A 25,628-nucleotide genomic window follows, 5' to 3' on the forward strand; every position below is an offset into this window, starting at 1 on the left:
TACTGAAATGGCTCGAGTTGGCTTCCTATGGTCTGTTGGAAGAATAGAGTGCCAAGGCCACAGACAGGGCTGAGGTTCCCTGAGCAAGGCAAGGAGGACTAGTGATTCTATGGCCTGGATCCCTTGGGCACATTGGCAAGGTCCTGTCCACTTACCGCTGAAACATACTGGCTTTTGGGAAAACAGGTTTTCTGCTCTGTCGGGGAGGGAAAAACAGAGCCTTCGGGGATGGGGAGGGGTGAGCCAAGGTCTTCACAGAAGCTCTCCTGGGGAGCGCTGGATACGCAGCCACTGTCGGAGCCACTGGAGCCGCTTCTGGACATGCATTGGGAGGAGGATTCTGAGCTCTCAGTCGCTGGGGACAAAAAGAAGAAATTCAGCCACTAGACAAAAGAGTCCATCAGGGGTAGAAGTATATCCCAGCCAGATGTGTAAGAAACTGCAGCCCCAAAGAACCCACTCAGCTTCTGGGGAGCAGACATAGCAATGCTCTAAACTCTTCCAACCTTTCCACGTCCTAGTTTAGGCCACATTCTGACTGTCCATCCCATGCTCAATGACTAGCTTATGATCTATACCAGGCTCTCCTCTTGGACTGCTTGCCCCCATTTCTAAGGTTTATAGAGCCCTCCCTTTCTGCTCAGTGTCCTTAGGAACTACAGCAGCTGGAACTGGGGAACCATCACAAAACAGCAAGTAAGTGCACAGGGGGAGGATAGCTTGCAAGAGGGCCAGAAAGTAAAGTTGCTCATAGTTTGAGTGAGTGATGCAGCCATGGACTGAAAGTGAGAGTCTAGAATCTCTCTCCCCCCATTCTGCCAAGCCAAGCAGCCATCTGCAACACACAATGGTTTTAGAAACTGCTCCCAGAGAACAAGGATGGTTTCTGAACTGGGGCTGAGACAGACAGGTCATACGTACTCATGGAAGGCTGGCTGCTGGTCTCGTTCTCCATTTCATCCTCCTCTACGCATGTGCCCGCATCCAAGGAGTGGCTGGTCGAGAGCATGCTGGGCAGGAGAGACTGGTTCAGGTACATGTGCAAGTTGAGAGGCCCAAGCACTGTGCAGGAGGAGGATGGGCTGCCCGCAGGCAGTGGTGTTTGCGACCTCTTGTAAGGGTTGGCGTGGTCAAACAGAGAGACGGCAATAGAAGCCCGAGTCCTGGCTCCTGCCACAGAGCAAAGAAAGGGGGGGGGGAGCAAGTCATGAAGAGCTGGATAGCAGCTGCGTGGGTCCTTGAGGGGGGCTGGGGTGTGAGAGGGTTGGGTAGACTTACCCCTGCCTTTCATGATGTAATCAATGGCACGGTCATGGATGGCAGCTTCACTCGGCTTGATGTCCAGGAAAGGCTTGTTCCCCACACCCATGGATACCATCTCCTGCATGCGGATCTCTGGGGGTGACAACAACCATGAGGAACATGCCTAGCCTCACAAAAAAGCAGCTCTGTGAGTTCTCAGGGCCACCAAGCCCAGCCTCGGTCTCTGGCAAGACAAGCAGATTTCTGGTAGAATGGGCAACTTAGATCAAACTTGGTGGAACAGGTCACATAGCTTGGCTGCCTCTGGAGAAGCAGCTCTGGGCACAAGGAGTCCTAAAGGACAAAGCAACCGCCAGACCAAGAAGCTTGTCCCAGGCAGTTGTCAATGCTCTAGTTAATCTCTCCCAAGAGAGTCATCTTGCTGGCATCTCCCAGGTATTACATGTTAGCCAGGGAAAAAACAACTGGTAGTATTGGGGAGGGTCACCTGGTGCAGTGAAGTCCAGGGCTCCTGGGCCTTGCCTAGCTGGCACTTGCAGCTCTCCTCCCTTCTGCATATAGCACGACAAACTGCCCCCTCTCTCTCAGACACCAGACAGAGCACCTCTATTTCGTGTGACCAGTCACTCTAGAGGGAGTGGGGGCTTCCATGGAGAATCCCAGGAACCAATGACCCACTTTATTTCTGCAACTGCCATGCCCAGAGAACAACCTGGAGGCCCTATCCAACAAGCTGCCTGTGCCGCCCTGCTGTTGCTTCCATGAGCCACTCATTCTGACAGAAAGGATTCAATGGTCCCACAGAGAAGAGGGTGCCTGGGCTTTACTGATGCCAACCTTTATTGCGGGCAGCCTGCTCCCACAGGATCTTGGTAATGTCACTGGTCCAGGCCAGCTTGGTCTCGGGGCTACTGGCCTGCAGGACGTAGGTGTCACTCGATTTCCGCCTTCTAAACCAGATCTCAAAGCGCAGCCCACTCTCGCCGGAGTTCTCAGTCAGGCCAATGTCTGCTGTCTGCAGGGACAGAGCAAGTGAGTCAGCAAGCCAGGAGGCAATTGGGGTCACATGCTGGGCTGAGGGCATACATGGTGAGGCAGAGGCGGCTCCTGAGCTGCTGCCATGATGATCCACTTCAGTGGTGTGGTGTGATTTAGTGCTTACAAATGGGAAAGAGGTTCACTCTGAAAAGTTCAGCCTTGGTAAGCTTGACAGGGAAGGTGACGTAAGATGCACTTGGGAACATGAAGGTGTGAAAGCCCTGCCCTCCAACTCACACAGCCCACAAGCCGCACGTGGGCTCCAGAAAAACCCTAGTGCCACTGCCTACTGGCTAGCTGAGCATCTGGTTGCAATGCATGCACACACCTTGATGTATCAAAAATCGTGCAGGTCTGCCTGAGGCAGCTGATAAAACTGGCTGCCTGAATGTGTGACATCGTGCTTCCCCCAAGTTTTCTCTTGCACAGCCTGTGAAGAAGGCATCCCCCTCCCTATCTGGTGCCATTTTAGCTTCTTGGAGAGGCAGCAGCACTCGCAAGCAGCAGTGGGCAGCCTTACCTTAAAGGAGCGCTTGTAGATGTAGACATCCAGCCCCCCCTCAACCCGCTTGGGCTTGCTGAAAAGGATCAGGTCTTCAAAGAGAAAGACATGGCGCTGGCACTTCCTGCGGCCCAGACAGACGCTGAACTCATCCTGGCGCACGAGCTGCCCCTGCTCCTTGAGGTTCACCTGGGCACAGAAACCATTCATTCATTTGCAAAAAGGTCTGGACTGGCAACATTCTGGGGGGTGGGGAATGATGTCAGTTGTACACGGGAGTAGAGGATTGCGGGCCACGGGGACAAGCAGCAGGTGCCCTGTCGCCAAGGGCAGCCTGACAGGCCTCTGATGCCAGAGTCCCTCTTGCTCCATCCCAGAGCAGTCAGTTTCTAGCCTGCCTTGCACTCCAGGATGTGAGGCTGCTGCACCGAGATCCCTTTTCATGGGATCAAGGAGATGCAGAGGCAGCCAGGAGCTCAGCTGGTGCTGTTCCTGGCAGGAATCCGCTCCCCTCCCCTGCCCCTTCTCCTCCCAGCCCACTCACATCACAGTCCCGGATGGCATCCATGGCCAGGAGGTCGTTGCCGTGACGCAGCTGGAAGCGCACCATCTCCTCGGCGGCTTGCAGGTAGGCCAGCTCCTGCTCCTGAGCCTCCCCACACTGCTTGATCAGGTCCTTCAGGAGGAGGGCGTACTTGCTCATGCGCTGGATGGGCTTCAGCAGGTAGGAGGCCAGGTCCATCTTGTCCCCCAGCTGCATCTGCTTGAGCTGGAGGCCAGAGCGGGAGAGCGGAGCTGAGTGGCTGGAGCCAGAGAAAGACCAAGGGCCACTCCACTCTAGTCCAACGCCTGGAAGGGGTTGCTGGGAGGGGGCAGGACTTACCCTGAAAAAAGAGTTCCCATGGCTGGCCAGGAGCGAGTCAGACTTGGGCTTGTTTTTGCTGTAGAGAGCATACATCCCAAACTGATCTTTCTGCAAAAAGGGTTAGAAGCACACAGGCCCCCCACAAAGGGAGGCCACAGACTCTGTCAAGGGATTGGCCACAAGCACACAGGCACAAAATACAGAGCTTGGGCCTCAAGGAGAGTAGAGCGCTGCCACTACAAAAGCCTGCAGACCTTCATGCTTCCAAAGGTGATGGCAGGCCCAGGCTAGGCCATGTCCAGAGAAGACAGTGGAGGCCCCATCCTGGAGGCCTTCAGCTTGTGCTCCTGCTGACTCTCCTTTATCCTGTTCCCCTTTGCAAAATCCTCTCAGCAGGCCTTGTTTGTCTGCCTGACCACCTCTCCCTCCCGCTCCTGCAGTGGTCCTTGGGCCTAGAGCCAGAAACACTGGTGCTGTGGACGGGCATTTCCCCTCGGGAGCCCTAATCCTTACCCTGAGGCCTGCCTGCCCACCTACCAAAGTTCCCTGCAACCAGCCCCTCCCCAGCCCTGCCCAAGTTTCTCCAGGCCCCTTACATGTCTCAGGAAGCAGTGGCTGACTCGCAGCGGGTGGTTACAGCAGTTCTCCAGTTCCCGCAGGAAGTACTGGCTATGGAAGTCATAGAGCTTCTCCAGGTTCCCAAAAATGACACTCCGCTTCCCCCGCAGGTCTTGGGGCAGGTCCAGCCGCTCCATCTCAGGGAAGTAGCTCTCAATGATGTAGCGCAAGGACCGGACGTACTCCTGCTCAGTCATCACCATCTCCTCAATGATGTGCCGCAGTTTGCTGCAAGAGAGGAAGCCAGGAGCAAAGTTGGAGGATGGTGAGAAGAGGCCTTGATTCTTCAAGGTCGGTGGGGCCAGAGGGAGAGCCTACCAGCTTGCTTGGAAAAACAAGCTCTTCCCCAACAGCTGCAGATAAAAACACATCCCTGAAGCATTTTTAATCTGCAACTGCCCAAAAAGACGTCTCTCCAGCCCCACCAGTTTCTTCTTGCCTTTTTAAACAGTGCTCCATGCTTAAGCTGCCAACTGCTCTGCCAGCTGACTCTCCCTGCTGGACCATTCTCCCTCCCCAGAATTAAATAACAGGTAACATCTACACTACAAACATATGCTGGTGCTACTCCACTTTAACTGCCTGGCTGTAGATTGTTGACAAGCTGAGAACACCCACCTCCCTGAATGAGGAGTCCCAAAGGGACTGGCTGTTAAACAGGCTTCTGACTGGATCTGTCCACAGCCCCACTTGTTAGCAGGTGATACTCCAACCTCATCCATACCTACCTGCCCAAGCTCTTTGCCTCTGGTATGGAGAGGCTGCTCCTCTGCTCCGCTTGCAAGCCGCCAGGTGCCCAACTGGTTGGGCCGAGGTGTTGCCGGGCCACATGCTCAGTACTGCTCACTTCCAGCCCCTTGATGAAGACGCCGGTGTTGCCGTAACGGGCTGGCTCACTCAGAGTCCGCTGGCAGCCAGAGCGCAGTCCCTCTGTGCAGGGCAGGTCAAAACTCTGGGCCTTCCTCAGGGGCCTTTTGGGGAATGGCTGCTGGCCAGAGGCTGGGGTGGAGGGGCGGGAGGTTCCTGCCTCCAGGACTTCCACAATGCTCTCCAGGGTGACCTTCTCCTTCTTAGAAGCCTCTGGAATGACCTGGCTTGGGAGCACAACCTGCTCCCCAGTCCACCCAGGGAGACGGAAGGGGAGTGGCCCCTCCAAAGGCAGCCTGCCCTCCTGGCTGAGCTCTCCCTCAGGCGATGGCTTCAAGTCAGGAGGGCACAGAGAACTCTTGGTCCTCAGGGCAGCTTCCAGCTTCATCTCAAAGCTCAGCATGGTCTCCTGGCACTTGGACCAGGCTAGCTGCCATTGCTTCAGGGCATGGCTGCTCTTCAGCTGGCATGCCAGCTCCTTCATCTCCTGGAATCTGGCACTACTGATTTCTGGGTGCTGTCTCTTGTAGCTCTCCAGGCTCCTGAGAGCCGAAGCACAATCCTCAAGGGAGCTGCCCTCCTCTGTGCTGATGCTGGAAAGGTGGCGCATGCCCTCCAAGGCCCATTCGTAGGCCTGTAGGGGTGGGACAAGGAAAAAGCGATCAGTGGAGGGAGGGTGGGTGGGGTCCACAGGCCTCTGCAGCTAGGCCACAACAAGAGGCTCTCTATCTGAGGCTAGGCCCTGTCACCAGCCTGACTGACTGCCAAGCACGGCTGCCAGGCTGCGATGGAGGCTGCAGCAGCTTGGCTTGCTCAGGCCCTTCCCAGGAAAGGCGGCGCTTGGAGCTGTCTGGGGAAGGCCCTCCTCTCCTTTGTCCACAGTCTGCAAGCCACATCAAGCTTTTCCATGTGCCTTCCTTTGCCCCCCACCCCACCTTTTCTCTCCTGCTCCATTTTCATCTTTTTCTCTAGAATCTTGTGTGCACAATCATGTGTGTCAAGTATCACATGGACGGCTAGGACTGGGGCATTGGCTGACTCGTAGACAGCAAAGACACAAGACTGGAAAAGGCCCTCAAGCAGAGTGCTGGGGATGCATTGGCCTGCTGCCTGTAGTGGGAAGATCAATGTGACGGGATCAGTCCCAAAATGCCCCACACCCACCAATACTCTGCCCAACAATAGATTTGTGGGGAGTTATTCCAGAGAGGTATCCCCCTCTTCCACCACCACCACCACCAAGAAAGCAGTATGTGTTGGGGGGGTGTAGTCAGAGGGAGCCACCAGAGGGCGCCTTGTGTGTATAGAATCCTCCCAGGGGTCAGCAACCTTTTTCAGCCGTGGGCTGGTGGGCCAGACTATATGGGGGGGGGGGGATGAACGCATTCCTATGCCCCACAAATAACCCAGAAATGCATTTTAAATAAAAGCACACATTCTACTCATGTCAAAACATGCTGATTCCTGGATCATCCGCGGGCCAGATTTAGAAGGCGAGTGGGCTGCATCTGGCCCATGGGCCTTAGGTTGCCTACCCCTGCCTCAGCCCCAAACTGAAAACAACTGTCCCCAGAGGGAATGTGGAGAGCTCTGGCAGATCTGGAGTAGGGCTAAGGCTAAGCCAAAGGAGGGATGCAGCCTGAAGGAATGGCACAAGTGGGCAAGCTGTGAATGCAGAACATGACCCCCTGCACGCCGCAATTTGGACATAACTGCATTGGAACAAAGATTGCTCCTGCAACCAACTCCGAAGTGAGAGCTAGTACAGAACATTGCCTCACATCCCAGTAAAAGTGACCCCCTTTTGTCAATTTCCAAGAAAGGCTTTTGGAGGCTCATGATGGTGAGAAATGCAGTAGCCTATGGCTGTCTCTTCTGCTTCAGTGCGGCCTCTCCCACGTCCATTCAAATGATTGGCTTCGTTGTTCCTCACCCCCTCTCCCAGGTTAGGCCTGGTTGGTTCTAGTCTGGACCAGATTCTGAATAAATGTAAGTGGGAGATGGAAACAGAGCACAGTGCGGCCAAAGCCTGCCAGAAACAAAGTAAGGAGTGCTGAGCAGGGCTTAGGTCCTCATGAATGCCATCTTGGTTGCCAGACTGTAGTGGGTATTTTGGGAGGATGGGAGTGCATTCTGTAGCATATGTGGAGAGTCCACGTATTATTCCACTTTATTAATTGTTCTGTAACGCTTTCCCAAGTGTTGCTTTGGTATTGTTGTCTAGAGGGCAGCACTGCAAAAGTAGATCAGAAACGCCCCCACCCAGAACATTTGTGTCACAAGATTTCCACAGGAAGCTACAGGGCATACTGAGCAGTCTGCCCACTTCAAAACTTTAGCAGGAGCAAACAGCACTGAAAGTGTGATGTATATACCGCCCCGCCCCCACCCTGAACACAATAGAGCTCATAAATGTAGAGCTTAAAGGATGCAGTGGGGAGGGGGGGGTCCATAATCTCCCAGCCAGTGGCTGGCCTTTACAGCCTGAGACAGCATCCCACACAAGGGACTAATAAAACATGGCCTACAAGAGAAAGTGTCTTCATGAAAGAACTCTGCATATCCTTGGTATGTCCAGTCCTGTGCTCACAATACTGGTCCCACCGCAGACATGCAGAGAACTCCAAGGCCAGCCTGTGGGCTGAAAAGAAGAGCAGATGCCAAGAGTCTGGTGTCTGCCACTTTGAACAGAGCAGGCTGAGCAGGGGATGTGTCCAGGCTCCCTCATTAGACATGCATTTCCGGCTGGGCCTGGAAAATCATCTGCAAGCCCAGGCTGCATCTGCAACTCTGATGCTCCCTGTCTCCAGTTTCCGTGGCACAAAAGAGATAGAATCACAGAGTTGGAAGGGATCCTGAGGGTCATCAAATCCAACCCACTGCAATGCAGTAATCACAGCTAGATAATTCCTGACAGACGGCCACCCAACCTCTGTTTAAAAAGCTCCAGTGAAGGAGAGTCTACCATCCGAGGCAGCCTGTTTCTGTTGGACAACTCTTACTGTTAGACCATTTTTCCTAATGTTTAGTTGGGAGGAGGAAGGTGAAGAGGATGTGAGGTCAGCAGCCCTTAGAGTAGCAGTTTAACACAGAAGCAGGATCAACAGGTCAGCACAAGGACAGCCTAGGAAGTTTTTGTGGTCCCCATCCTCTCCTTTTACTCATGCAGATACACCAGCAAACAGAGTTCCACACTGATACTTCACCCAAAGGCCTCCTTATATTTTTACTTATTAACAAAGACAATGCTTGGCTAGGAAATATTTTTAGTATCTATATACTTGGTGCAAAAGAAAGCGCAGATAGCCTGCCCTGAGCCTTTCATGTTGAGACAGAGGGAACACCTGTGGACCTCCAGAAGTTGTTGGGCTGCAGGCCCCACCGCCATCTCTGATCATTGGCCATGCAACATCTGGAAGGTCACAAGTTCCCCACCCCTAATTTCAAGGGAGAGCATTTTCTATCAGTCAAAGTTGGGATGATTGTTCCTGGGTGCCAGCTGCCTCTCCCTCTTTGCCTTCCCTCATCACAGACAAGAAATTGACCAGCCAAGAAAAAAGGCAAGAGTTTGGGAAAAAAAAGTGGGGGGAGGCCTTCCCACATCCTGGGTGAACTCTACACTCCCCCCAAGACAACAAGCCCCTCTGCTTCCTGTTTGGGTTAACTTTGCATGGGAGGCTGCGTCTCCTTTCTTTTCTTCTCCTACTGACACCCGCAAGCAGATAGAGAGAAAAATGGTATCCCCTCAGAAATGAACCCCCTGCAAGACAAAGGAAAGAAGCTCCAGCATACCTTCATCCTTCTGCCAAAAGGCTCCGTAGCACAGGGTGAACCACCAAAAGCGCAAAGCCCAATGGAGATCCCGCTCTTGCCTCCTCTGCAGCCAAAGCCAAACCCAGTCCCAAAAGTAACCAATGAGGGGGCTCCGGCTAAAGAGCCAGCCTATTCACAGGCAAATGCTCCCTGCTGAAGTGCCAGATGGAAGAAGGGGGCAGGTGGGGGTGCTGGAGAGAAGGGTTGGAGTCAGCGCAAGAGTGCGGGGAGGAGGAGAGGCTCCAGGGCCTGTGAGGGACAGCACTCCATTACTGTGCCTAAGCAAAAAAGCTCTTACAGAGACAGGCAGCAAAACAACCCAAACACCCCCCCACCCCACCTCCTCTCAGGGGTGCCTGGTGCTCTTTTGTCCTTGCTTATAGGAGATACACAGTCTCCCATTCTTTCCAGGAAATTAGAATGACTACTATTATAACCTACCCCCAACCTGAGGCATTTGAACTACTTGCTGACCAGTGGTGGCTTGTACAGGTGAATGAATTGTCACAGATCAAACTTTACTGGCAGGACTCAAATGCCATCATTTTCAACAAAGGCAGTTCACACATTCAGCCTTGAGTGACATATGCGTTTCCATGACTGGAATTAGGAACTACAGAATGTAACCTGTGATTCTTTGGCAAAGAATCTTGCTTTTTCTTTTTTAAGTACAGAAAGTAGGACTGTTTTCTGAGCAGCCTCAACGCCGCCCAGCCACTTGCCAAGACACAGAATATGACCTCTTGTCCCAAATCTCTTTTGAAGCAGGGAAGGGGTGTCAGCTGCCTGACTTTTGTTGAACCTGTTGGAAGTGCTGGGATGCTTGTATTAAGCTTGTATTAAGGCCAGTAAGATGGCATGGGTATGGGTTCGTCCACACTTCTGCTTGTCCTGTGTCTAGAAAGTCTGAATGATTTTCTGATTGTCTTCAGCTTTCTAGGTACAGGTCCTAGCTGTTTGCCTTTGTCCTGCCTCATTCCCCTGGAAAACCCGCTCTTTCGCACAAAATTGGAACAAACAGCAATGTGCAGAAAACCCAATTGCCCTTTGTTCTGGTTCAGTGCTAAAGCACAGGTTTTTGCAGGGGAAAGTGGCAGGGCAAAGGGAGTGTAAATGAGCCCTTAGGAAAGAGTTCCTAATACTAGCTATCAAGCATGCATGTCCTATAATAAACATAGCTCTCTTATTTTCATACTCAAAGTCTCACTGTGATTGCTTTCAGGTTAAAAAGCATCCAAACAAGGATCCATGACTAAGCTCAACTTCTGCTGTGGCATATGTATGCACAGAGAGTGAGTGCAAGCCACAGCATGGCAGTGAATCTGAGTAGAAGTTACATTAGGGGACATCTGTCTCCCTCTGCAGAACTCACCTGGTCAAAGAATTCATACAGCTTGATGGTCTGGCCTATCCGGCTCCTGCTGGCCTCCAGTTGGCTGCAGAACCTCTGGAACTGGGTTCTGTACATCTGCAACTTGACATGACACCCTGCATGCAGCTCAGCAGAGGAAGCATCTTCCCACTTGTCCATCTCTCTCAGAGATTCCCAACCCCTTCGGCAATATTCCTGGAAACAAAGCCCAACAGCAAATCATTGCATCGCCTCTGGCGGATACATGCAGCTTCACCTGGTGTTGCAAAGATCCTGAAGGCTGATTAAGCTGACTATCCCAATGTGGCCCTGGGACCTTTCTCAGCATGAGGACCAGCCTTGGTCATATAGGCCTGCCTGGTGGAATCATCATGACTCGACAGCCTCTGGAATGGCTGTGAAATGTGGGCAAAGACCAGGTGGGTTGAGCTGAGGGGGTCTCAACATGGGACAGAGATGTATTAAAGTGGCATTTCCAGACTACAGCTTCCAACAGCCCTAATGTCCAAGATCAGGGATGATGGAAGTTGTAGTCCTGAAGATCAGGGGAACACTATGGGCCCTTTGCCTAGCAATGTGTATATGTGTGGAGGACTGGGGGTACATGACAAAGAAAAATAAGAGGCAGCCAGTGTGTATATGCCACAGCACTGCAGGCAAGAATGTTCCTGCCAAAATACATCTCATCTTTCCTTCTCACAAGAAGCTAAGCCACCCAGGCATAGGTTTGCACAGAGCTTGCAAATGCAGGGGGAACCTCCATTCCTGAACAGAGATGAGAGCTGTCCCCAAGACCTTTTTCACTGCCTCGCTTGTTCTGTTCTCCTAGTGCTGGCTTGGCTGCCCCACAGCTCCAAGTTCTGCTGCACTTCAGCCCCAGTTCCTAGTTTCCCCACTAGGGGGAAGTCTTTTGAAGGTTTCAATCCCTCCTTAACGTACTTCTCATTTTCCTTTCAGAAGACTATTTGCAAGTATTCGAAAGCTGGTTTCCCCCCCTGCTCTCAGGGGTTAACGTTGGAGAGACAAGTTACTAAGGGTGTAAGGTAAAAAGGTAAAGGACCCCTGGATGGTTAAGTACGGTCAAAGGCGACTAAGGGTGTAACTGGCCTGCTCTAACAGTAGGTGGTGATGTAACCTCTCTTATCACTTGGCTAGAGTGCATAGTTTCCTCTATATTGTTCAAGCGTCCTCTCTAACGTCTTATTACTGTTTCTTTTGCTGAATCTAGCTGTGCAGGCTTGCTTACCATTGCTTGCACAGCTGCTTACTCTTACTGTATAGAATGTTTGTCAAAATTTCATGACATTCACAACAGCCCTTTTAACTGCTGCCAAGAGTCTTCAGTGCCATCGCAAGCAAAATCTCTGACCACATTGCAATACAGACTGGAATAAGGGAGGGGGAATGGTGTCCTGCAACTTCCACTCCAACACTGTTGGAAGGAAAAAAGATGAGTTCTGAGCAGCAATGGAGAAGAAATTTGATTCAGTTGACATTTAAAGCCAAATCAATCATATCTGCAGTTTCCAAAATGTTATGAGAATTGAAACACAGAACAATCCTTCGAAAGTCATACTTATCCAAATTTTGTGCTGCAGTTCTCCAATCAGTGTTTACATATATGCATATATGAGCAGAAAGGGCACATAAACATGGACTATATTAGTAAAAAAATAACATACAAAAGGGCATTATGTTAAAAGAAATCGCTCACAAAAATGTGTGCATTAGTCTAAACTGCATTTAATAATGTATTTATTAGGAAATATTTGCAGTAAATGCTGAAGAATGTCCATGAATTTTTAAAAATGCAAATTGCTGCAGAAATGTGCAGAACTGAATGTGAGATTGGAAAAATGAGAAAGTAAGGGCCTGTTCACACTTCCGTTTGCCCTGTGGTTTCTTAGAATTTGCATCAAATCAGTAACACTTGTCCAAAAGCTTTTCATTTATATCCCAATGTAGAAATGAGAAAAAAAACCCCAACCAAAATAAGCCATGCTTTTTATTACTGTGTTGGAACAAAAGAAAAACCCCTTTAAGACCAAATAGAAATTTGTTCCCCTTCTGATCCAATCCTTTTTTGGGCACCTGAACAGAAAAACACTCATTTTCCCTTGTGGCACATTGTGCGAGTGTTCCTCTTTCGCCTCTTTCAGAGATGCCTCCTTGAAATAGCATGGAGGAAGATGTGGCATGGGAACCCAGAATCCCACACAAAACTTGTGGCAGTACTAATCTGCACTGCGACAAGCAGAAGAACATGGAACAAATGGATGTGCAAATAAACCCTGAGAAAGCTAAAGTGGACAGATCTTTCCATCACTGGTTCTGAGGTATGTATGTGCACATATGCATATAAAAATCAGGAGACTCCCAGTCTCCAGTGAGGACCCACTGCAGTTGCCCATGCAGAGTCCTGCCTGCAGATCCTAAAGTTCACTGAGGCACAACCAATGTACAATGAAAGTTTTCTTTGAGCCAAGGTTCTTCAGGGTTTAGCCCCAGAACCTCTTTTCATGTCACTGCTCAGCCTTGGAATATGATATATTAATGAAAAAGTGTTTGCCTCTAAACAAAGCAGCCAGCCTGTGGATTTGCGTGGAGAGTGTCGGGAGAGGACTTACACTTGCAACGAGCTCAAAGTCTTGGAACTGCCTCTGTGCTTTAAGCAAGACCTCCAAAGAACCATCCAGCTCACTCAGCTCCGTGAGCCGTGTTTGACCAACATTCTCCATCCATCTGCTGACCTACAAGAGGCAAAAAGGTAGATCAGGGCCAAGAAGAAGCCTCTCCGCCTTCAGAGAGCAAAACCACACACTCCTGTTCCTGGAAAGAATGGGAGTCACCCCGCCCTTTGGTCTACCAGGGAAAGAGTGGTGCCACCTCCACCTCCCACTTAAGGGAATCTCCTCTTCTCTCAATCATTTAGCCTCCTAGATTATTGTTATTTTTAATCTCTGCCATGTGATTCTGTGCTACTTTCAGTTTTTGATCTCTTTTCATGTTGTTTATTTTTATCCTGTTTTGTGTTGTAAGCTGCCTTGAGAACTTGGCTACATAAAAATACTTAGAATAAATCAATCCATATGCTTGTCACGACAGAGGGCAGGCTCTGAAGCTCTTTGCTCAACACTTTGAGTATGAGGTCTCTTGACTCCAGAGACTGGGACGGTGCAATTGTGGCACTTCACATTGCTCCTAGAGTTCCTAGATGCTGCTGCTCATGCTCCTAGCACGGTCCTTATATTGTGGATGTTTTTGGGAGCCTTACCTGCCAAGTCCCAGGGAAAGGCCCTGTCCCACTGCTCTTCCAATAACAAAAAACATGAGTCCAAACTGAATGCAGGATGCACATATATCTACCAACCTCTAAAATGCCAGAGCCTTCTTAACAAGTGGTGTTAACCTGCTCCAGTGATGGATCACACCCAATCAACCTCAACCCCAGGCTACAGGACTGAGTGGCCAAAGGAGGTGAAAGAAACTCCCACTGGCCCAAGGCCTGCCAGTCACCACTATTTCAGCCCCGTCAAGATTTAATTTCAGCCACCCTAGGTGCTGTTTAGTGGATGTTCTGCTTCACTGTCAACACCAACCCCTGAGCCTGACTGTGCATAGTTGGCCAGCACAGAGGTTAAAAGGATTGGGTTGTAAATCCATCTGAGCTGCCGGAAAAATGTCAACAAACCTCCTGGAAGCTTTCTTCAAAGGCTCCAAAGTCTATCACCAGCTCTAGGGCCTGGATGCGCTTGTTTGACATCATCACCAGCTGATGAATGCCCTCGTCCACTCCATTGTAAAGCGCAACAGCTGCCTCCAGCGCATCTCTGAAAGGGAAGCATGGCCCAGGCATCATCAGCTGGAGTTCCAGTTTCTTACAACCTGCTACTGTGGGTACTGCTTAAATCCCTGAGATGCTGTGACTCAAACAAAGGCCCAAGATTCCAGGACATTGGAGGGTGATGAGGTGACAGAGGAGGGCACCAGCTCATTGCACAGCCATGTGGCAGGGCAGAGAACAGATGCCAATGTCCCACTGCCGTCCAAGAGCTTCACTTCCCTTCTGATCAGGATGCAGCAAGCAGCTGCTGGTGTCCTCTCTTCTGCTTGGATTTGTGGGAGTGGGAAAAGGAAGCTCTCCTTGTGAATGGCTGCATGGTTTCCCAGGCTGCCTCGAAGTTCATTTCATACCCAGCAGCATCTCAGTCTACCCTGAAAACATCTGAGAACTACTGTAGGTGGAGAAGGTAGTGTGGACACTTTTTTGATCGCACGGTCACAACTGCTACCACCCCCACCACCCATTACTCCTGCTGACAAGATGACTGGCAAGCTTGCACAGAGACCTTTCCTGGTCCAGAAGCTCATCCAATCAATGAATTCATCTTCCCTTTTCACCCCAATCTGGGGCAAACACAGCCAACGGCTGCCTGTTCTGCTCTGTGCTGTGCAGGAGGCAGCAGTCACAGCCAGCTGAAAGGGGCCTTGCCTAGGCTGTGCTCAAAGCCTTGAAGAAGGATCTGGTAAGCGGAGCAGTGGGGCAAAAAGTTTAGGATGGCAGAGCGCCAGTATGCCTTGCCGCCTGTGCTGAGCTCAGTAAAGGAGGTTACCCCACACATACTTTCCAGATCAAATCACCAGATACAAGCAGGCCTACAACAAAAAGGAGACGCTTGAAGTGGGTTTAGAGCCTCCCCCTCCCCACCGGAATCTGTTTTCCTTGGCCAATGTTACTTTGTAGGGGGGTGAGGGGAAGGTTCCAACAGCAAGTGCCAACAAATGTCTTGTGTGATTCCAGGGTAATTTTAGACTCCTGTGTCTGAAAGTTGCTTTTGGCAGGACTCCTTTTTGGAGATTTCCTTACCAGGCTGAAGGCTCTTTCTCTCATTGAAGGGCTGGTGGGAGTGCTTGAGAAATAAGGAAACTGAACTCACTCAATTTCAAAAGGAAAATGCAAGCACTCTTAGCAGAAAGAGGAACGTCTTCAAAGCCAGCTTCTCAAGTACGGGCCAACAGGGGGCAAGCCCTTTGTCTTATCACCACTGGCCCTGGCAGGGAGAGCTCTCTGCCCCATGGAAGCTAGTCTTCAGAGTCTTCTGAGCCCACCCACAGTGCCTGAGCATGGCCACAGGCCCTTACAAGGCAAGCCACAGACTGGAAGGAGACCTTCCCAGGCTGAACCAGGTCAGAGCTAAACAACAGGTAGAGCTAGGCCATCACTCTTGCAAAAGCATCAGAGGGAACTGGCAGCCTTAGGACAGCCCAGTTGGGAGTCCAGCCATACAAAGTGGGGGTGATCCAAGTGTTGGCAGAATGGCCTGGAACTCTCTTGAGGGCAGTAGGGTTGAGGCTGCACAGCTTGTTACTTGTCAGCTAAGTGGGGCTTCATCAGTTCTCTTGGGTTCTGAGCTGAAGGTGACTAACCAGGAGATTCCTGCATTGCAGGGGGTTGGACTAGATGACCCCCAGGGTTCCTTTCAACTCTACAATTAAATGATTCTAAAAACAAAGGCTGTTTTAAGGAGGAAGGGCAGGATATAAATTCAATAAGTAAATTCAATAAATAAGGTTGCAGTGGATAGCTCGATTAAGATGTCAACCCAGTGTGCGGCCAACAGCGTGAAAAAGGGCTAATTCTATGCTAGGGATCATTATTAGGAAAGAGATTGGAACTAAAACTGCCAGCATAATAATGCCCCATTATGCAATCTTATGGTGCAACAACACCAGGAAGACTGTGTACATTTCTATTCACCTCACCCCAAAAAGGATATTATAGGGTGTGAAAAGGTTCAAAATGATCAAGAGGGTGGAGCAACTCCCTTACGAGGAAAGGTTACAGCCTTTGGCTTCTGGTTCACTTCCAGGCATCTCCTTCAGCAAAGGAATGTGGAGTCTCTGGTCCGAGGGCCAAATGTGGCCCTCCAGCGCCCCCCACTCACCCACAGGACTCTCTCCAGGCCACGCCCCTTCCTGAGCCACACCCTCCAGTGCTGCTTTTGCCTGAGTAGAATGAACTCATTTAATACCGGTACTTCTTTCTTTGTCTGCATGATGTATGCATGAACAGAAACTAGATGGCGGTATAAAGGTAAAACAAATTCACCCCCATTGCTTTGTCCACTTTTGCCTCTAGTCCCACTCACCACTGTAATGTGGCCTCTGGAAGGCGACCCAGAAGGGAATGTGGCCCTCTGTCTGAAGAAGATTCCCCATCCCTGCTTTTGGATTCTGATTGCTGGAGGAAAGCCAACCACCTTCCATATGGAAGGCCCTGAACTTCCGTTCAAGTGCAGTGGAAAGTACCCCCAAAGGAAAGCCCTGGCTCATTGCTTGGGTCATTGGAGCTTGCTTACTGCAGACTCCCCAGAGCACTGCTGGAAAAGCGCACTGGTACAAAGAGCTGATTTGGTATTTGCATACTTAAGAAAAGCCTGCTGGATCAGGCCAGTGGCACATCTAGTCCAGCATCCTGTTCTCACAGTGGCCAACCAGATGCCTGTGGGAATCTTGCAAACAAGACCTGAGTGCAACTGGAGTGGAGCTTTTCAACAGGCAGAAAGGTAAGGTAAACACAACAAACTGGTTCAACAGCAAGGTAAAGGCAGCCAGGAGCCAAGGTCTTTGTCATGAACCTGAGTAAATCAATAAAGGCAGGGTGACAAGGGACCCCCAAGTCTGTACATGTGATCCTCCCACAGGAGCCGGATGGGTAGGGGTGACCTATTTTGCATTACACTGTTACAGACACAAGAAGCAGCAGGCAATCCATCAAGAACTTTTTTTTTTTGCTAGTCCTGTATACTGCTGAAAGCCGATGTTTTTCCTCCCTGTCCCCCTGAGCAGGCATGATCCAGCCCTGCTAGTGGCGAGAGGCCCTTTCTGAAAGCACATCAATAGAAGGACTGGTCTGTGCAGCCACATCCCAAGTTCAGAAGTATTCAAAGTACTAATGTGAGACTAAGGGCTTATCCACACTTCCTCCCCCCACCCCCGCTTTCCCTCAGGAAAACCCACGGTTTAGTGCTGAATTGGAACAAATGGCAATTGGATTTTCTACGGGTTGCTATTTATTCTGATTTAGCACTGAAGAGTGGTTTTCGGCCAGACTTAAAACTTTATTATGAATCAGCCGCTTTTTGCTGGCTGAGAGAATGGATGCTTCTTGAGGACACTGATGTGTTGGACTTAGAAGGCTTTAATAATGTCTTTGGGTGGCATGTGTATTTATGGTATGATAAGGTCAAAGCACATAAAGCGTTTAAAAACCATATTGTCAGAAAAGCACTGTTTAATGTTTGGATAAGATATAAGGATTTGCTTGAGAATAAAACCCCAAGGTGGCTGTCACCAATGGAAGCGAAGGCTCAGAAAAAGCTCAATATGGAGGCTAAATGGCCGAAATATTGGGAAATTTTGGAACAAGAGGGAGACAGATTAAAACTGCAGAGTTTTGAAAAATTAAAAAATAGAGTGCGAGATTGGCTTCATTATTATCAGATAATGGAGGCATATAATTTGGATAAGAAAATTGGCTTCCAGGTGGAAAAATCAAAATTGGAAACAGAACTGTTAGACCCCAAAACTAAGAATTTGTCAAGAATGTATAATTTGCTGTTGAAATGGAATACTCAGGATGAAACGGTGAAATCTGTTATGATTAGATGGGCACAAGATGTTGGACATAACATTATGATGGCTGACTGGGAACAGTTATGGACCACAGGTATGAAGTTCACGGCATGCAATGCCTTAAGAGAGAATATAATGAAAATGATATACAGGTGGTACATGACACCAGTCAAGCTTGCGAAAATTTATCACTTGCCCGATAATAAATGCTGGAAATGTAAAGAGACGGAAGGTACATTCTTTCACCTTTGATGGACATGCCCAAGGATTAAGGCTTTCTGGGAGATGATCTATAATGAAATGAAAAAGGTATTTAAATGTACCTTTCTGAAGAAACCAGAGACCTTTCTCCTGGGCATGGTCGGCCAATTGGTGCCAAAGAAGGACAGAACTTTCTTTATGTATGCCACAACAGCAGCAAGAATACTTATTGCAAAGTATTGGAAGACACAAGATCTACCCACTCTGGAAGAATGGCAGATGAAGGTGATAGACTACATGGAACTGGCGGAAATGACTGGCAGAATCCGAGACCAGGGAGAAGAGTCGGTGGAGGAAGATTGGAAGAAATTTAAAGACTATTTACAGAAACATTGTAAAATTAATGAATGTTAGAATGATGTTGGAATGAATCTATGTGACTTTAGCAAAAATGTATCAAAGATTTAAGAAAAATAGACTGTTAATTGGTGAAAAGAGGGAAAGTAAACTTATATTAAGATCAAGATAAATTTCCAGGATAAGAATTTTGAAGAGAGGGAAAGGATTTGCTGAAATGGATAATTGACTTAGAATACGAAAAAGGGAGGTGTGAGGAGGTCAGGGAAACAAGCAAATGAAAGATAAGTTATGGGAAGGCTCGACTTGTCTTCTTTTTTTGTTGTTGTTTTTAAGTGTTCTTATTTTTCTGTTTTTTATTGTGATGTGTTGTTTTGCTATTGTTTAATTTGGTGTTTTTTCTGTTTTCTTTTGCCTTTTTGTAAACTTAAAACCTCAATAAATACTATAAAAAAAAAAAATGAAGAGTGGTTTTCGGGGGCGGGGGGCAGCAATGGGGCAAACACAAAACTGCTCAGACCTGTGCCTAGAAAGCACGGAACAAGCAGAAAACCACTCAAACCCATGCTTTCTAGGCATGGGACAAGCAGACATGTGGACCAGCCCCAAGAGGACATTTTTCTGCTTGTGCAATTCAATGCAATTAGATTCTGCAGGCCGTCACTTGAACAACACAGCACATTTTTGCCTCTCACACTTGTGCGTGTGCACAACAAATCCCTGCCCAAATCTCCAGAGTCCAGATCAGCAGACCTGCTGCTGTGCTGCAGACAGGCAGCTCTCCCTTCCTCATAGCCTGGAGTCCCAGGGCAAGGGGAGAACCTCCAGCAGGCAGAGCCAGAGGCTCTTCTCCTCCCACCCAAAGAAGCTGCAGAGGGAGGAGCTAGGGCCTGCCTGGGAAGTGGTACGAAGAGTGTGCAAACGGAGCACCTCTATGCAAATAAACAAAAAGCATTCCATCACTGAATCATTCAAACATGTCACTCACAAAACAGTGTGACATGGTGGATAAAGGACTAGAGCTTGCATCCCTCCTTGCCCTTGGAGCTCATTGAAGAGCTATGGGCAAGTCATTCTCAGGCTAAGCTACGTTCTTCTCACAGGGTTGTTGGGAGGATAAAACACCACGTACCATACTCTGAACTCCTCAGAGGGAAGGTTGGATAAGCATTAGATAGTAAAATAATTTAATATGAGTCATTGTTATTTATGGGCGTCATTTATTTTTAATTTGGGGGCAGAATCTGAATTGCCAGAGCCCCTATGGCTTCATGCATTAGGGGGACAGAGTGGCAGTTCTTGTGTGCTTGGGGGCCTTTCACAGCACACCCATCCTTCCTGCTTTTCTCCTGGCCACCCTCCCTCCCCACTCTCTGTTTCCCTATAGACTCACCTGTAGTCCTCCGTCAGAGTAACACAGGACTCTTCTTTCCTCAGGCGAGCAAGAAGTGCCCCTCCTTCCAGCTGCAACCTGACCAGCCGTCTATCATCAAGAACAGTCTTCATTAATTGCCTGTAGCTCTTCAACAAGGCATCAGCCTCCTGAGAAACCAAGAAAAGCACACAGACCCTGCTCAGGGCATTTACAATCAAATGTTTTTCTTAACCAGTATGAAAAGCAGCCTGAGAAAATTGCCCACCCTCACAAGCTCCTAAAAGTGACCTGGGAACAGAAGATGAGAATCCTCCCTCTTTGCTGAGGTATTATGATGATTTAGACCCAGTCGTTTTGCTCTGAGATCAACTGGTCCTTTTCCGTCTTTCCTGACACAGGTAGGTGCTGCTCTGAGGCCAACAGAACAGCAAGAGGCACCCAAGTTTCACACTGAAAAGATGACACAGAATGGCAGAGGGCACTGCCTCCTTACATCCTGCTCTCTGCTGTAGTTGTGCTGCAAAGTCTGCTGGCCTAGCCAGGTCTCCAGGCACTCCAGGGTCTCCTCCCCAGCAAGCTGTCTCTCTGCGGCAAGAAAGAAGCACCGGGATGCCCAAGACTGACACACCACTCCCTTCCCGCAATACATTCTGGGCAACTGTTCTTTACTTCCTGGAGCGGACCTTCATTTCTGGCCATGGCGGCCAAACATAATAATGATACATTGGGGTGATTGTAAATGTTAGTGTTTGTGTCATTTACTCAGTTCTCCCCTCCCCTTGCTTACTCTTCAAACTCTTGAAACAAGTGATGGTTGTTCTATAGACGGGAAGCAGAAGACTCACCTCCGCTTTCTCTGGCCAGCTGCTGGACTCCACAGCTTGGATGGCTTCCCTGAGGAAGGTGCCGGCATCTTTGCATCCATGCAGCAAGTGCTCCAGGCGCTGAAAGGCCAGCAAGCAGTACAGAGTTGACTGACAGCCTACCTCCTTCCTTGAGGCTCCCAGAGCAAGCAGTTTTCTCCTGGGTTAGGGAGGGGAAAGCTGGGAGGCCCCAGAGACTGGTCTGGACTATGGCCAAAGCTGCTTATACCACCAAGCAGCAGCATTACTGGGCCCAGATCTGAGCATCAATCACTCACCATTCGAAAGCGCAGCCAGTCCTGATGGCAATACGGAAGGGACCCGTCAAATTCCAGGGGCAGTTGCCCCCCCTCGATGTGCTTGTGGAGGGATTTCATGGAGGTGAGAAGTTCCCACTGAAGAGAAACAAACATGCAAGTGCAAAGCTGAGGCAAAGAGCCCTGAGACAGGCCAGTGGGCCAGCGAACTGGGCCCAGACTCTCCTGCTGGCCTTCACACCGATACCTCCTAGCTGTGCTGCATCTTGGATAAGGCACTTGCAGGAGAGGTTCAGAGAGGAGAGAGATTAGGGCAACAAGAGAGGAATATTGGAAGGTTCAGGACAGAGAAAAGAAAGGACTTTTTCACACAGCATCACCTAGTTGAGCTGCGGTATTTTCTCCCACAAAAGTCAGTCAAGATCAACAACTTGGCTAGCTTTATAAAGGAGGTACGACAAGCTCACAGAAGAGGGGAAAGCTGTCAAGGGCTACCAGCCATGATGGCTATGTTTTGCCTCTATCTTTGGCCAGCAGTAGGGGATATGGAGGATCAGAGTGATTCTTGGTCACCATGGGTTAAAAACTTGTCCCAAGAGCCAAGGGATGCTGAGAGCCTGAGATTTTCCTTGAATGAAAGAGAAGTGCATGGAGTGAACACAGACTAACAAATCAAGGTGGGTGAAGGGTGGCTGCCACAGCTCAACCCCCAACAACAGAAACTCAAGATGACCAGTTGGTGGCAGCTCAGCAGAGCAGCACCAGAGGAGCTACCCAGGGTCAGGCATGAGTTACAAAAGGGAAGCAATGCCCTCAGGTTTCCCCTAAAAGCACTCCTTATCTGGTTCAATTGATAATACAGTCGTACCTTGGAAGTCGAACGCCTTGCGAGTCAAACATTTTAGCTCCTGAACACCACAAACCCAGAAGTGAGTGTTCTGGTTTGCAAACGTTCTTTGGAACCCGAACATCCAACGCGGGTTCCATGGCTTCTGATTGGCTGCAGGAGCTTTCTGCAGCCAATTAGAAGCCGTGCCCTAGTTTCCAAACGTTTTGGAAGTCGAACAGACTTCTGGAACAGATTCAATTCGACTTCCGAGGTATGACTGTACTTGTTTGGTGTCTTCTGCTGCTCTCCCTTCTTTCCAGAGCCTCCTTGGCTTAAGGCTTAAGCCATTTCTCCTCTAGCACTGAGAACATCTCCCTGCCTTCCCCAGCCTCCTTCCCTAGTTTAATTGTTGTCTTTCCTTTGAGCCGACATATTGGCATGTTGATGCTGTCTGCTTGTCAGGTTTGCTCTCTCAACCTGAGAAGCTGGTTCCTTTCCACATGCTCAAGTCATGTGAAATCTGAATCATGCACAAAAGAGTCAGGTTGTCATCCTAAAAGAGGGAAAAGTCATGAAAAGTGACTGGGCACAAAACACTTTTGTAATTTGAAACAAATATGTTCAGATCTGGAGCAAGTTGACAGTCTTCACCCCTTCACCCAAAATAATCCATACAAACAAAAACTATGATTGCATGCTTTATTCTGAACTTTTGGAGAGGTAACTAAAATTAACAGACACAACTAACTTAAATCCATTAATTTCAATGGGTCTGTTCTGAGTTGAATGTAGCTGGAGAGAACCTTTTATATTTGGAGGATTGCAAGAGGCCACAGAGGAACAAATATCAATGCTGCAGCTAGACCAAAAGGACAATTTTTGAGCTTCTTTACCAGCTTTGAAATAAGCTGTTTTGTCTCAGCAGTATTTTGGAGCTAATGTGAAATTAATTTGTGGGAAGGGAAGAGAGAGAATCAAATCAGCCTTTTTGTTTTTCCTATAAAGCCCTGTTCTGATGTGCTTTTTGCATTTTGGGAAATTCAAAATGGCTCTTTTTCTTCTCACTGGGAGGCAGCAGATAAATATCTACAGGAAAAAAACATTTTTACAGAAAAGTGGACTGTATCCCCCAGCAGTTCCTTTTATTTGAGTGGTGTAGTGTTAAACACCTCTCCAAATAAAAGGTAGTCATTTAAGCAGGTTTGTTAAAAATATAAAGTCACAGTGTGCCAGTCCATGCAACCTGGAGTGACACACAGACAGGCCCATCCAGCACGTTTTCTAAAGTCTCCCTGCAACTGAGCTTGGAAGCTAAATAACGGAAAATAAAAGGAAGTTGAAATTCTTCTACATTCAAACTCTGTGCTAGATAATACTACCCAGAATTTTGCAACAAAGAATTGCAGAGGCAAACAAGCTTGAGAGTAAAAGAGTGAAGTGCTCAGAGATGAAAAAGGTGTGTCAATACCACTCATACCTGTATAGAAGCTGGTTTTTCCAATCGAAAACTGATATCTTTCTCAACAAGCAACAGGGCCCCATGGATGCAGCGAGGGACAGCATCCTGAAAGAGCAGAAACAGAGATTGGAGGAGCCCCTGCTGTTGGATTTGGCTCTGGTCCAAAGTCTCGTCTGGTCTTATGAGCAGCCGGGCGAGGATCTTTTCTTGACTGTTTGCTTTGCACAGACTTTGCTCTGCCTTCCTACAAGGCATTCCTTTTTTTAAAGTGAAAGAGATAAATTTGATGGCATGATGGGCACTGCCACCTGCTTGTTCTAACTGGGTTCCTCTGGTCACTCTTTGGGGTTGGAAGGAAGAGGAAAAGACAAAGGAGTTGGTAGCAAAGGCCTCACCTGCAGAACAGCTAAAGTTTTAAAGAGAGCTGGGACTGGAGAGCATCGACGGGCATCTACCAGGATGGTTAGGCCCAAAGCCTGGCACTCGGGCCTGGAAGTCAAAAAGAAAAGAAGACTTCATTGCTGAGAATCCATACAAGCTATTTCAGAGCGCCCAACTCCAGACAATAGCCTCTCAGCAACGGCAGCCCTCAACAGCCCTCAACCCACTGGCCCTATCTCTTATACCACCAAGGGTGCTTCTAGACAGGTGGAACCTGGCACTACCCAATTATTGCCCTTCTCTTCCACGATATCAGTGGAATTGCAGCTGACTATCCACATTGGTCCTCAGGATTTTATTTAAGGAATGTTCATGGGGTGGGGGGAGAGAACTACCGCAAAAGGGCACTTTAAAATCATGCATAAGGGCATTTTTAATCTTCGTTTTAAATAACTGCACATTTAAAGAAATAAATAAAAGTACATTTAATTAAATGTCATTAAACATGGATTGTAATAGTAAATTATTGTAATTCTAAGGAAACTTAGAATTTAAAATTTAACTTAGCACATCAATATTATTATTATTATTATTATTATTATTATTATTATTAACAAAACCCCACCCAGCATAAATCTCTGGAACAGACCAACATAGTTTCCTGTGTCTAGTGGACAACAGCAAGCCAAGGATCATACTAATATGTACTGTCTACTCCATGAGAATTGCTCCTTGATAAGTATGTACAGGATTGCAGCCTGAATTGGTTAGCTTTAAAGGTGCTAATAAGGGACCCGATAAATTTTCAGACCTATGGGGGAAAAGTGTTCTCCTTCCCCAACTTCTTCACTTCTACACATTTCCCCCAAAATATGGAATAAGGTGGAGAGATATTAACTGGGCTAAGACCTGGGAGATCAGGATTAAATTTCCACTGTTGAACCTTGAAGCAGTGAAACCTTTAACCTTACTGTCTTGTCAGCCTAACCTACCTCACAGGGTGGTGGTGATGATAATAATAATGATAATGATAATGATAATGATAATGATGATAACAACAACAACAATAATAATATACCCTACCCATCTGGTTGGGTTTCCCCAGCCACTCTGGGCGACTTCCAGAACGTATAAAAGCATCATAAAATGTTAAAAACTTCCGTATGGGGAAATGGAGAATCATGAGTGCAACCTCCTTGGGAGGAAATGAGGCAATTAATGTAATAAAGAAGATCTCTAGCCTGTCAACCCCTGGCCTGAGGGTAGTGCTTAGGCAAGGTCTGAAGTAATATAAAAACAAGTGAGTCTTAAAAATCAAAGAAAAAAGAATCTGGGACACAACCAGGATTTTCTGGCCTGTGCACATTAGACTCTACATGCAAGTCTTTGGCAAATCCAGTGTGTGAGTTTCTGCTGGGACAGGCTTGCCTGGGTGAGCTGTCCAGGCACAGTGTCATCCATGCTCCTATACTATGTACTGTATAGGCTTTACATACTATGTTCTCATTTGAACAGTCCCTTGCAGCTTACTACTTTTCGTAATGCCATTTAAAATTTGACAAAGCACTTTATCATTTTTTATCCTCTCAACTACCCAGTAAAGTGGGTCACAGTGCAATTTTAGCAAAACAACAACAAGAACAGTACTTCCATCTTGAAGGTTAACTAAGTTGCTGTGCTCAGGGCTTGATGGCCCTGATGCCTCCTGATTTTCAAAAGCACAGTATCTCTGCAAACAGCACACATGGAGAAGAAATGCAGCCTGCAGAACGGGAAAACACTAGAAGGCCTACTGGTGTGATACATATATTGTGCAGCAACATTTCTTCCTGCTCTGGTCACTCTCTCCTTCTGCCCTTCCTCAGACATCCCCACAAACCTGAGTCCGTAAGTACAGGAGGAGGCGCATCAGCTCACTAGCATTGCAGTGTGG

General features: G+C 48.5%; 1 protein-coding gene across 1 annotated transcript in view; it reads right to left on the reverse strand.

Moving 5' to 3' along the window:
- The window catches only part of PLEKHG4 (pleckstrin homology and RhoGEF domain containing G4), a 36,550-nt gene that overhangs the window by 2,086 nt on the left and 8,836 nt on the right, over nt 1-25,628 (reverse strand). Inside the window, exons 4-20 of the mRNA XM_081016772.1 lie at nt 23,710-23,803; nt 23,333-23,419; nt 21,048-21,164; nt 20,752-20,850; nt 19,925-20,073; nt 14,030-14,168; nt 12,966-13,088; nt 10,339-10,533; nt 5,015-5,787; nt 4,265-4,514; nt 3,687-3,776; nt 3,348-3,572; nt 2,822-2,992; nt 2,101-2,278; nt 1,279-1,395; nt 922-1,170; nt 156-355 (exon numbers count right to left, since the gene is read on the reverse strand). Of these exons, the coding sequence (XP_080872898.1) occupies nt 156-355; nt 922-1,170; nt 1,279-1,395; nt 2,101-2,278; nt 2,822-2,992; nt 3,348-3,572; nt 3,687-3,776; nt 4,265-4,514; nt 5,015-5,787; nt 10,339-10,533; nt 12,966-13,088; nt 14,030-14,168; nt 19,925-20,073; nt 20,752-20,850; nt 21,048-21,164; nt 23,333-23,419; nt 23,710-23,803 (3,256 nt within the window). The remainder of the gene's footprint in view (nt 1-155; nt 356-921; nt 1,171-1,278; nt 1,396-2,100; nt 2,279-2,821; nt 2,993-3,347; nt 3,573-3,686; nt 3,777-4,264; nt 4,515-5,014; nt 5,788-10,338; nt 10,534-12,965; nt 13,089-14,029; nt 14,169-19,924; nt 20,074-20,751; nt 20,851-21,047; nt 21,165-23,332; nt 23,420-23,709; nt 23,804-25,628) is intronic.

This window comes from Podarcis pityusensis (assembly GCF_964106645.2).
Source record: "Podarcis pityusensis genome assembly, chromosome: 8".
Classification (NCBI taxonomy): domain Eukaryota; kingdom Metazoa; phylum Chordata; class Lepidosauria; order Squamata; family Lacertidae; genus Podarcis; species Podarcis pityusensis.